The sequence below is a fragment of the Pelophylax lessonae genome (genome assembly GCF_965119305.1).
Source record: "Pelophylax lessonae genome assembly, chromosome: 1".
In the NCBI taxonomy this organism is placed as follows: Eukaryota; Metazoa; Chordata; class Amphibia; order Anura; family Ranidae; genus Pelophylax; species Pelophylax lessonae.
The window spans coordinates 299,797,993-299,810,582 of NC_138768.1; the positions used below are offsets into that span (position 1 = coordinate 299,797,993).

The following is a 12,590-nucleotide window of genomic DNA, read 5'->3' on the forward strand; positions in this document are numbered from 1 at the left end:
TGCCTAGCTTGCTCCTGTGGATAAGAGGTCAATACCCATAAGTAAAGACTGTATGAGTGGGCGGCGACTGTCAGAGGATGTAAGAGAAATACAGATTTTTATTTGTAAACAAATTTTAGAGGACTGGTCTTAAAGTGGTTAAAGGTGTAAGCCATTTATGTACCTCCCAAAGCCTAGCCAAAAAACTCCCACAGATGCCACCATCCCACCCTGCCTTGTTGCTAAGACACCCCCACCATCACAGGGACGAGCTCTTAACCCCCACACGTGCGGTCCACCATCACCTCTGTCACAGTGTCGCTGAACTCAGATCTTTTGGGACAGGGAAGAGATAAGAGTGCATGTGAGGGGTTTGAATCATCTAGGAGTGTCTTAGCTAAGTCCTAGCAACAAGGCAGGATGGGACAATGACATCTCTGGGAGTTTTTCGGTCAGGCTTCACAAGGTATGTAAATGGCCTACACCTATACCATTATCTGCATAGGCAAAGAAAAGTGAACTACCCTTTTAATGGGGATTTGGCTATGAGGGAACGGAAGGGGTAAAGCTGACTATACACTATACAATCCGATGGTACAATCTCCTTTAGATCTACCATCAACTCTGTAGTACAAGGGCCTGCCTGAATGGATTGTTTATATCCTCATATTACATAATTCTGGTAAATCTAAAGAAGATGTATGGAGATTGTATAGTGTATGGGTAGTTTAAGGTAGATCTTCCTTGAAATGTTGGAAGGATATGCCATTGGTGAATGTTTTTCTTCTTCCAATCCTAGTCTTGTATTTAATATAGCTGAACCCCAAGATAACACACACAGCCCATTGTATTACTATGGGATGTATATCTCAGCTGCTGCTGCCTCTCCCATGACTTACAGGAGGTCTATCTGGTGACCCCCGCCCCAGGGGAACACGCCGACCATTCTCCTAACAATCCAGCCCTGCCACCACAAATACATCATTAAAAGACTCTATACTCACCATCAACCCCGATAAACTTCCCTCAGGCCAAAATTCGGGAGCCACCCAGTCCAGCTCAGACACTTCCGCCCGTCACTGACGCACTTCCGCTACATTCATTCCCCCTCAGACCCCTGGGACCTGCAATGTTCGCTTTTCCTGCCAGGTATAATGGCATGACGCTAGAACAAACACAGGTCGGCATACACACATAAACCCAACGAACAGAGTCCCACAGACACGTCAGAGCCGCCCGTTAAATCAGAAATACATCACTAGTCACCACAGCAATGTCAGTCACGAATAAAGTCTCTTTGATTAGAAACTGCGCCCACAACAATGATGGCTTCTACTTCACTTCCTGCTGGTGGTACTGGGGCCCATGCCAGTTCAGCTTTTGTGTTCTTTGACGCATTTCCGCCCTCACTTTGTGCACTGGCGAAAACAGTCCGATGAGAGGGAGCTGGAGTTGTTGTCTGCAGCCGGGAGTGGTTCTTGTTTTGGGAGATCTAGGACATTTTGTGCCCCTCTAAGGTTAGAAATCCCCCCTGTGACCCTTAACCCTGGCCTTCCCAGAGCTCTTTATTAAGCCTTAGCTATGCAGTGCAGGACAGTCAGCAGTCATTAAACCGAAATAGGAAATAGGGATTAGACAGGTCAGGTGGTCTTCAATAAACATAATAAGGTAGGGATTATATTACATGCTGGGCAGTGTATGTCTTTGGGAGCTTCTCAGACACTTGCACTGTAGGGCTGATGGCACTGTTTTCTAGCTGTACAGGATATAATGAAAGACAATGTAGGGAATTTCATGCTTCCTGCTTGAGTCTATATCAGCCTTTTCCAACCAGGGTGCCCAGGCACCGTGGGGCACCTTGAGGTTTCTTCAGGGGTGCCTTGGCAAAATGCCTAAAAATTGCCCCACAATTGTATACAAGCTGGTGGGTGGATGAAACCTGCCTTTTAGTTTGGCTCCTTTCACACGATCCGCTGTCCGGTGCGGACCGTTCTCTGCTCAGCGGGGATCGATCCGCCGATCCCCCACTGAGCAGGCAGATGACGGCTCAGTCTCCACACTGTGTGCAGAGAGGGAGGTGTGAGAGCCCCACTGTCCTCTATGGGGGAATCGGATGAGAACGGACCGACTGTCTGTTCTCATCCGATCCTCTGGACGGATGGAAAATAGGGTTTACATCCGTCCGGATTTCACGGACAGGATCGGATGCGGGTGTCAGCAGACATGTCACCGCTGACATCCGCTGCCCCTTAGGGATGCATGGAGGATCCAAACAGGTCCGCCTAAAAACTGACAGGCGGATCTGATCAGATTGTTCATGTGAAAGGACCCTTATGGGCCATATACACTATACAATTTTCTTTAGATTTTTTTCCTTTAGACTTACCAAAACCATATAATATGAGGTCAAACCTAAACACTTTCAATTTGTATGTAATCTGGCAGGCCCTTGCACTACATAGAAAAGGTAAATCTGAAGGAAATCTAACCACAAAAGTTGTATAGTGTGTATCCAGCTTTACACAAAGCCACAGGTTTTCATTGTTTACCATTACAACCTTCTAGCTGCCAACCTCCTAATGACCAATGACATCATCAGTTGATAAAGAGGATGTCTGTTGCCTACACTTGCCTCACCCCTGTGTGGGTTTCCTCCGGGTACTCTGGTTTCCTCCCACACTCCAAAGACAAGCTGGGGGGTCAATTGGGTCCAATCTAAATTGGCCCTACAATGTGTATGTATGAATGTGAGCTTGGGACCTTAGATTGTAAGCTCCTTGAGGGTAGGGACTGATGTGAATGTACAATTTAAATTGACAGCGCTATATAAGTACCTGAAAAAAATAAAATAATAAATAAAACCCTGCTGGTTATCTAGAACAGCCCATCTAACACTACTCTGTCCAGACAGTGCTGCTGTCCAATGGTGACTCTGTTGCTCCTCTATAGATTGAGGAGACACCCAAAGACAGGAAGCGTGCTACTAGCCAGATCACCAGGTGAAAAAAACAAAAAGGAATGCAGCCACCACATTTAAGAATTGATAAGCTGCAATAGATTACATTTTTTTTTTGTGGGTTTATTATCACTTTAAGTCAGCCCTCATGCTCCCGCAGCACTCTCCTCTTCTCCATCCCACAACCCCCCCTCTCCCCCACAGCAGCGATATCGAATGAAGCGGTGCCCCTGGTGCATCCTGGGATGCACGAGGTGTCAGTAAGGAGGAGGGGTTGGGCCTAGCGGTGCCTGCACATAGAGGAGCCGATAGCTGTCACAGGCAACATGGCGGCGCCGGACCTGTGCAACAGCGGCATATAGGAGGATCCCAGCATCTCAACGCTTGATCCGCTGGCTAGGTAAGTATGCTTACTGTGCAAAAGACACTAAAAGGTAAGCAGGGAAAAAAATTGGGGGAGGGAGAAGGCTGAAGTCCTTCTTTTAGGACTCATTCACATTGATCTGGTCCATTTTTAATCAGCATGGGAGCCATCAGTTTTTTACTGAAGACTTTTGAAAGATCTACGTGCAGGCGGGTGTAGGTACAGAAAAGGATGCAGCCCTGGACACGTGTAACTGGACACAAGTCTGTTTACATCTGCGTGCCCATATAGCTGCATGGAGCTTCTGTTTAGGTCTGCCTGAAAAACTGACATGCTGACCTGATTGGAAAGCCTATGTGAAACAAGGATATTTTTCTATGTACGAAATAAAAAACTGCACAGTATATGTTTCCCCTATTGGTAAACAAGTGATGTCAAAAAGAAATTATTATTTTTTCACCTTTTTGGTCTATTGTAGAACTTGAGTCTGAAGACAGACGGCAGAATGTGGTTTACAAGCCAGATAATTCTCAATTAAAAGAATAAGGTAAGCTCTTCGATAACACATCTTTTGGTTTTTGTTATTATATGTTTAATTTTGTTTTCCATTAGAAAGGTAATTTAATACTGAGCTCCACCCAAAAGGGTGAGTTCCACTTTAAGGCCTCCTCCCGTCTCCTTCTGTTTGTGAAATTGAACTTTCGGGGAGGGGGGGGGGGGCTTGTACCCGATTTTGATAGGTACCCGCTCCCTCCAAGGTGGTCAGAAGTGGAATTTCGCCTTTACCCCCTCTCTCCCGAAGTCTTGTGGGACACATGAGAGGTCCCAGAAGACTGCGGGACCAGTCATAGAGCGCAGCACTGCTCGCGCATGTGCAGTGGGCACCCGGCTGTGAAGGCGCAAGCTGTCACAGCTGGGTGCCCATAGTAAAGATGCCAGCGCCGCCGACGGAGGACATTTGGAGAAAACTGCTGGGGTGTGGACACTTCTGGATCCTGGGACAGGTAAGTGGCTGCTGACTTTTAATTTTCACTTAAGAAACTTGAGCTCCGCTTTACGTAAAGCAGTCTTATATAGTAATTTTGTCGGCGTTGTAGCACAATAGCATAAATGTGGTTTGGTTAATTCCGATATACAAGACTTTTGCTGCTCATTCATAATTTTAGGATGTCGTTTTTGTAATGGTTTGCTTCAGAACATGCTAAAGTATTTTAAGAGAACAGAATTTCTTGATAGAACAGGAATGAATGGGTCCTTTACTAATTACAACTACTCCAGGCCATTAAGCAGTGAAGAATCCTCACTCTGTTATTTCCAGGTGGGATTCCAGCGTCCATTTTGGAAAACGTGGATTTATTGACATGTATGCAAATAACTAAATATGTAGCTTGCACTATATTGGAGACCTTTTCCCCCCACAACCCAAGATTGTACAAGATGTGTTTATGGACTTTATGGGGTTGATTTCCTAAAGGCAAATAGGCTGTTTACTTTGCATGGGAATTTTCCCTTAGCTCTGTGAGGGGCAGTTCATGCACTCCAGATCTGTCCTGGATGCGTTTCTGCATGTGCATTTTTAACGCGTTTTTGATGTGTTCCTGTGCGTTTTGATGCGTTTCCGGATGAATTCCAGATGTTTTGTTTTTTTTCTTCTTTTTATCATGTTTTGTGCTGGAGTCTGGTGCATTTTTTATGCATTCCGGTGTTTTCTTTATGTGTTTTACTGTGGTCCAGTTCAGGAAAAATATAGCATGCTCTACTTTTATTTTTCCTGGAACTGGAACATCTTGGAACTGACCAAACTAGTGTGAACTATGTAGTTGGAAACCATGTAACCTACTTTACATGTGTTTTAACATGTGGACAGCTTTACCCCAGATGCCTGCATACTTAGATGTGCCTGTTTAAGGCTACGTTCACATGTGGGCGTAGCGGATCACGGGCAGAATCGCCGCGATTCTGCCCGCAATCCGGAATCATTGCAAATCGTGGGACGCCTGTGCGATGCCTGTGATTTGCAATGGCACCCCAAACGCTGTGCGATGTTGCCGTGATTTCCACCTGCTGAATCGCGGTAACATCGCGCAAACAGAATCGCGAGACGCCTGACGCCCAAAAGAAGCTCTTGTACCTTTTTTGGGCGGCAGGCGTCGCGCGATTCTGTTTGCGTGATGTTACCGCGATTTGGCAGGCGAAAATTGCGGCAACATCGCACAGCGTTTGGGGTGCCATTGCAAATCACGGGCATCGCACAGGCGTCCCGCAATTTGCAATGATTCCGGATCGTGGGCAGAATCGCTGTGATTCTGCCCGTGATCCGCTACGCCCACATGTGAACGTAGCCTTAATCATCAACCATGTGATTTGCTAAATGTTGTACCTTCATTAAATGTAACCATATAGAGCCGCCTCTCTTCTCTTTTATACTCAGTTGTGACATGACGCTACTTGTATATCAAAACATTGCTTGTATATCGAGTTAAATGTATAAAAAATTTTGCTTGTCTTGCAAAACGCTCTCAAACTCAGCTACTCTTAATCCAAGGTTTTAGTGTATATGTAAAAATGTTCATATGAGAGCTGCGTGTTTGCAATATTTAATAAAACAAACATTTCCAGTGGGTGGCCAGGCATCCAACAAAACCAGACCTATATTGGATGCTGAAGATACTTTGGTGGATGTAGCTCTTCAGGAAAGCAAAGGTGGGAGTCACCATCTGCCAGACAGGTAAGTAGTATTAATATATTTAAAAATATGGCAACTGAGTTTAATCAGGTAGTAACATTGTTTGTCTAAATGTTATGTTTTTTTCCCCACAGTTTTAAAAATGTTTGGGGCATCTCAGGCTACAAAGGCACAATTTTTAGACAAGGCAAGGCAGGCACGCGAAGAAAGAAAAGGCCTCAAAGAACGAGAGAAGGCTGCAGTAAGGATCCAAGCACTTATTAGACGATTCCTGTGCAGATGTCGGCTGCAGAGAGAAATCAGGTACTATTATTTTTTCTTATCAAAGAAGCCCTATGATAAGCCAGTGTGTAATTTGGAGTTTATTATAACATTTATTAAGTCTTTGTGTTCTGTTTGTTTTCTTTTCTGCTGAACACAGACAAGAAGTGGATGTCTTTTTAGAAGGCCCAGAAAATGGAACAGTCAAGACCAACTCTCTTTCTATTTTCCGAACAGCTCGTAAACTGTTAATAATATTCAGATTACAGGAGGACAGAATGGTAGGTGCTTTTGTTTTTTTGGTTGCATTAGAAACGCATCTTTTTTTTTTTTTTGTATATAACTGTATATATACAGAAATGCAGAATTCTAGAAAAAAAACATGATGTACTGTGCATACACACTGTACCCCTGAATTGTAAGTAACTGCAGAAAATGCAGTATGCACAAAATGCTTACATGTGTGAAAGTATGTTAGAAAAAGGTTATAGCTCTACCTGCAGGCAAGATATTAGACTGCATTATAGAAATATGCAATTCTTTCTCATCCATAAAAAGACACAGGAAGTTATAAACCTTTGGGTTATGCTGCTGTCTACAGAAGAATTGGACACTGGTAAACAAAAAAACTGTAGGCCAGCCCTGAGTCTAATCTCCCATCTTCCAGGAAGTCTCAGTTTTTTACTAGTGTCTTAACCTTTTTTTTCTAACAGTTAATTTTTTATGTTTAGTTAAGATTCAACTCCCTGTAGCTGCTTGACTGGGCATTGTATATGTGATTGAAAGTGACCCTTGGGTTATGTTAGCTGTGGAGCACTTTCCAGGGCAAAACTGTTGGCTGTGAGTAGGCCATTCAAGCTGGGCATCAGGAGATCCGTCATTTTTATTGGTTGCTGGGTGCCTAATTTGTATGGTGTGAAACTTAGCAATTATGTCATTCCACCGGGTGAAGTGTCTAGCGCACATACTCTGTAGCCTCCTTCCTGTTAGATCGCATTGATAAAGCACCTTCCCGCTGCTGTTTCTGCTATGAGAGCCATGTGAAACTTTGATCTCTGATCTGTTCCTACTGCTCAGCCCTCTAGTCCTGAGCGTTTTTCTTTTAGATAGCAGCAGTCTAGGTTCCATGAGTACTTGAGGCCTAGCTTTCTGCCTTGAAATGCTTAGATTTCTGTCCAAAAATCCTGAAAAGAATTGATGAGATCCATTTTTGCTTCTCTGCATCATGGGGATTTTTTTGGCCTCAGTGGACATAAAAGATGCTTACATGCATGTACGCATCTCTCCAGGGCATCAATGCTATTTGCAGTTTGCTGTGGGACCTCTGCACTTCTAGTTTGTGTCCCTTCCATTTGGCCTTTTCTCAAACCTAGAGTGGTTACCAAGGTGGTGCCTCTGGTGTTGGCCCTTTTACACCCTCAAGGTATCCTGATAGTGGGCTAGCTTGACAACCTCCTCCTGAGGGAACAGTTGGCAAGGGCTCTGAAGACAATGTGTTCCTTCCTGTCCAGATGTTGCAGAAGCTTGGATGGATTCTAAACCCCCATAAGGTCTTCAGTTGTTCCGTCCTATAACTTGGGATATCTGGATGGTCAGGGACACTTACTGATCCAGGGCGTTCTTCGAAAGCAACATTTTGGACTTTTTAATCTCAGCTTTATGCACTCCAATCCAGGAGCTGTACAACCTTCCACTTTTGGTAGACTCATTTGACACTGGATGTAACCTTCCCAGCCTCAAGAATCAGTATTAAACTGGAGTGGTTTGTATCTAGGTGCAGGGATTTGCCAGTGGAACCTGTGAATGCACCTATAGCACCAAGAGATGAGTACAATCAGATCTATTCTAACCTTCCATAAAGCTTCTTCTTTCACTGTTTTGCAGGATTGAGTTGGAAGGCATTCTGGTGGTTCTCATATTAGTTGTCCCAATGGGAAATTTACCAGTTGCTTTCTCTGTTGCTGGCTTTAATGGCATGGCTTTTGAAGACTAAAAGGTCTAAGTTTCACAAGCGCTATCATCAGACATGGAAGGTGTTTTTGCCTGGTTTGAGTCCATGTTTTTTACTCCAAGAGTTTCTTTAATGGTACAGATACTTTCTTTCCTGCAATTTGGTCTGGACCACTTAATCCTTAGTACCATCAAAGGCCAGAGCTCTGCAGTTGCCATTCTATTTCAGAGAGCATTGGTTTCCAACTTACTGATAAAGACTTTTGTGCCAGAGGTTTTCCCTATGGCTCCCCCAGTCATATCCCCTTTACCTCTAAGGGATTTGGTCATTTTGTGATTCAGATTTTTTGACATGCCAGATGGGCACAGGAAAAGGGCCTAGGCTTCTTGTTCCACCATTTCTATGTGGCTCAGGCAGGCAATTGTTTAGGCTTAAGAAATCTGTTCCCCCATTTCCAGTTAACACTCCACCAGTTCTGTGAAGCATGACTTGGTCTTTTAGCTTCAGGCCTCTGTTTCCCAGGTTTGTAAGGTGGCCACCTGGCCTTCTGTTCACTCATTCTCTAAGCGTTATCATGTGAGCCTTTCTGCCTCATCTGATACCAGCTTCAGGTGTAGGGTCCTTTTAATGTGGCTCCTTGAACTTCGGCTAGTCCCCCATTGCTTGTTTTGCTTCGGGCTTGTTGGCTGTTGTTTGCTGTGTTGCCCACCCCTAAGTTGGACTACTTTTGATGGCCAAGAAAGACGTAAGTATTTTTGTACTCACTGTAAAATATTTTTCTTAGAGCCCATTAAAGGACAAGGGTCCCATCTCTTTGTGTTTATAATCATGATCTTTCTGCTGCTTTGCTTGTAAACTGGGGAATGCTTGTAGAAGGAGAGGTTAGCTCCAGTTTTTTTGTTTGCCAGTGTCTATTTCTCCTGTATCCAGCAGTATAATCCAAAGCTTTAAATCATCCTGTGTCCCTCAGTGAGCTCCATAAAATGATATCACGATAAGTACATCAATCCCATTGTTTTTCATTTATCTAGAAAAAAAAGAAAAAACTATTTTTAACCCTGTTCATAAAAAAAGAAATAAATGATATGCAAAACTACTATATGTACCCCATTAGGTGTTTAATTGACTAGCTATAGAAAAGAAACACAGAACTATCTGTTTTTAAAGATATGTATTACATTTATAAAGATAGTAACAATTGCTCTTTGCCTTCAAAAATCAGTTTAGTCTGCCTAGCATCAACCCTAGTCTTCTTTCTTGAGGTCAGATGAAAGGGGGTAAAGGTAATATTAAGGGAGTCTACAGAACTGCACCGGAGAGAATTTTTAAAAAACATATTAAAACTTTTTAAAATTGATTCTAAAAAAGACAGCTGCTATCCTACGTTGATGTGAACATCAAACCACTACCATTATCTGAAAATGGACAGTGTTATCATTATCAGTGCTATAATGGTGTGTTCATATCCTCTTAACTCATATACAATATAAGTGCAATATGTGCAAAAAACAATTAATACAAATCAAAAAAAAAAAAAAAAAATACTGTAAGATTGGGGTGATTAGACTCAAGCAGTAAGTGCATTTTTCAATGATTTTCACCAGTCCAAAACTGTATTTTTAAGGTCATGGTAGCCCAGTTTTATTTAAAAACAAGTCAAGGATTCGTACTCTTCCCACGCAGGGGGTTCTCACTATCACTGTGAAAACATAACTTCAGACTCCTGGCTCTATTGTAGCAGCTTTACTGCTTCTAGTACCTCTGCAGGGTTTTCCAGACCATCAAACACATCCCAGTGGTATGCGCAGACACTGAACATTAGGTCTGCGTATTTCCTTGCAGCTCCCTAGGTGCGCTTGTCCCTCCTGGACTCTCAATACAACCTCCTGGCTACTTCTGTCCTGATGCACACAGCATCTCACACGGCTTCCCTCAGACACACTGACCTCCCTCAGGAGGGTGGGGCTCGGAGCTCTAACTTTGGGTCTATTATAAAGCCAGCCCATACCTGAACAATCAGCGTGCCTGCGTTTCTAAAAATCTGTCGTAAACCACCAATCTTCCGAGTAGCACTGTGTCACTCTGCTACAATACATACAATCAAAACAAATATATACAGTATCTCACAAAATTGAGTACACCCCTAACATTTTTTGTAAATATTTTATTATATCTTTTCATGTGACAACACTGAAGAAATGACAGTTTGCCACAATGTAGAGTAGTAAGTGTACAGCTTGTATAACAGTGTAAATTTGCTCTCCCCTCAAAATAACTCAACACACAGCCATTAATGTCTAAACCGCTGGCAACAAATGTGTGAGTACACCCTAAATTGGACCCAAATAGCCATTTTCTCTGGTGTCATGTGACTTGTTAGTGTTACAAGGTCTCAGGTGTTAATGGGGGAGCAAGTGTGTTAAATTTGGTGTTATCACTCTCACTCTCTCATACTGGTCACTGGAGGTTCAACATGGCACCTCATGGCAAAGAACTCTCTGAGGAGCTGAATAAAAATTGTTGCTCTACATAAAGATGGCCTAGGCTATAAGAAGACTTCCAGGACCTTGAAACTGAGCTGCAGCATGGTGGCCAAGACCATACAGCAGTTTAACAAGACAGGTTCCACACAGAACAGGTTTCGCCATGGTCGACCAAAGCATTTGAGTGCATGTGCTCAGCGTCATATCCAGAGGTTGTCTTTGGGAAATAGACGTATGAGTGCTGCCAGAGGTTGAAGGGGGGGGTCAGCCTGTCAGTGCTTAGACCGTACGCCGCATACTGCATCAAATTGGTCTGCATGGCTGTCATCCCAGGAGGAAGCCTCTTCTAAAGATGACGCACAGGAAAGCCCGCAAACAGTTTGCTGCAGACTAAGGACATGGATTACTGGAACCATGTCCTGTGGTCTCATGAGACCAAGGTAAACGTATTTGGTTCAGATTGTGTGAAGCTTGTGTGGCGGCAACCAGGTGCGGAGTACAAAGACAGGTGTGTCTTGCCTACAGTCAAGCATGGTGGGGGGAGTGTCATGGTCTGGGGCTGCATGAGCGCTGCCGGCACTGGGGAGCTACAGTTCATTGAGGGAACCATGAATGACAACATGTACTGTGACCTACTGAAGCAGAGTATGATCTCCTCCCTTTGGAGACTGGCCCGCAGGGCAGTATTCCAACATGATAACGACCCCAAACACACCTCCAAGACAACCACTGCTGAGGGTAAAGGTGATGGGCTGACCAAGTTGTAAAAAAAGGATAATCTTGCGCTGACTAAAAACGGCTGATTGCTGCACTTCGAATTCCCTGAATACCATAAATATAGCGTGTTGAAAAAATATATACTAGTGTGCTATCTGGTGATAATACAATCACAAAAGAATAAACACATTCAATCAAAACAAATGGACTGGCCAAGCATGTCTCCAGACCTAAACCCTATTGAGCATCTGCGGGGCATCCTCAAACGGAAGGTGGAAGAGCTCATGGTCTCTAACATCCACCAGCTATGTGATGTCGTCATGGAGTGTAAGAGGACTCCAGTGGCAACCTGTGAAGCTCTGGTGAACTCCATGCCCAAGAGGGTTAAGGCAGTGCTGGAAAATAATGGTGGCAACAAAAATATTGACACTTTGGGCCCAAACTGGACATTTTTACTTAGGGGTGTACTCACTTTTGTTGCCAGCGGTTTAGACATTTATGGCTGTGTGTTGAGTTATTTTGAGGGGACAGCAAATTTACACTGTTATACAAGCCGTACACTCACTACTTTACATTGTAGCAAAGTGTCATTTCTTCAGTGTTGTCACATAAAAAGATATAATAAAATATTTACAAAAATGTGAGGGGTGTACTCACTTTTGTGAGATACTGTATAAACATGCATTAAAAAAGGGCAGTGTGCAATGTGCAAAATACAAAGTATTGTGCAAAAAATCATCGAAATATCAAAATATATATAAATAATGTGTAATAATCATGCAGAAAAATTATAAGTTCATAATAATTTAAGTCCATAAAGAAAAATACATGCAAAAATTTCATAGGACCAAATCCTTAAAAGACCCAAGTGGAAATAATTGTGAAAACACAAAAAATATTGAGCGACTACTTCACAAATTCCTTCCAATATGTAACAAATACCCAGTGCTCTCTACCACCAAAATTCCGAAACTCCCCACAGCTCGATGCTGGTAATTAACCAGCTAATGCACATAACACTCTCAGTAGGACAACTTGCAGCTTGATACTTTCCACTCAAAAGACACCTCCCAATGATATTTTCATATATGTCACCACTCAGATAATGGAGGAAAAAAAAGGAAAAGAAGCTCCCATAACGTAAAAACGTCTAATATTTATTTGTTCATTAAAAACAATTGGCCGAAACTCCA

At 43.2% G+C, this 12,590-nt stretch overlaps 2 protein-coding genes across 3 annotated transcripts in view; one reads left to right on the forward strand and one right to left on the reverse strand.

The window, feature by feature from the left end:
- KCTD10 (potassium channel tetramerization domain containing 10) overlaps positions 1–1,120 on the reverse strand; it is a 49,199-nt gene extending 48,079 nt beyond the window's left edge. For both annotated transcript variants that reach the window (XM_082264120.1, XM_082264119.1), the window contains exon 1: positions 984–1,120. In XM_082264120.1, coding sequence (XP_082120246.1) covers positions 984–986 — 3 coding nt within the window. In that variant the 5' untranslated portion in view covers positions 987–1,120. The remainder of the gene's footprint in view (positions 1–983) is intronic.
- Positions 1,121–1,358: 238 nt separating this feature from the next.
- The window catches only part of UBE3B (ubiquitin protein ligase E3B), a 73,774-nt gene continuing 62,542 nt past the window's right edge, over positions 1,359–12,590 (forward strand). The window contains exons 1-4 of the mRNA XM_082273726.1: positions 1,359–1,496; positions 5,919–6,027; positions 6,120–6,288; positions 6,407–6,527. Of these exons, the coding sequence (XP_082129852.1) occupies positions 6,128–6,288; positions 6,407–6,527 (282 nt within the window). The 5' untranslated portion in view covers positions 1,359–1,496; positions 5,919–6,027; positions 6,120–6,127. The remainder of the gene's footprint in view (positions 1,497–5,918; positions 6,028–6,119; positions 6,289–6,406; positions 6,528–12,590) is intronic.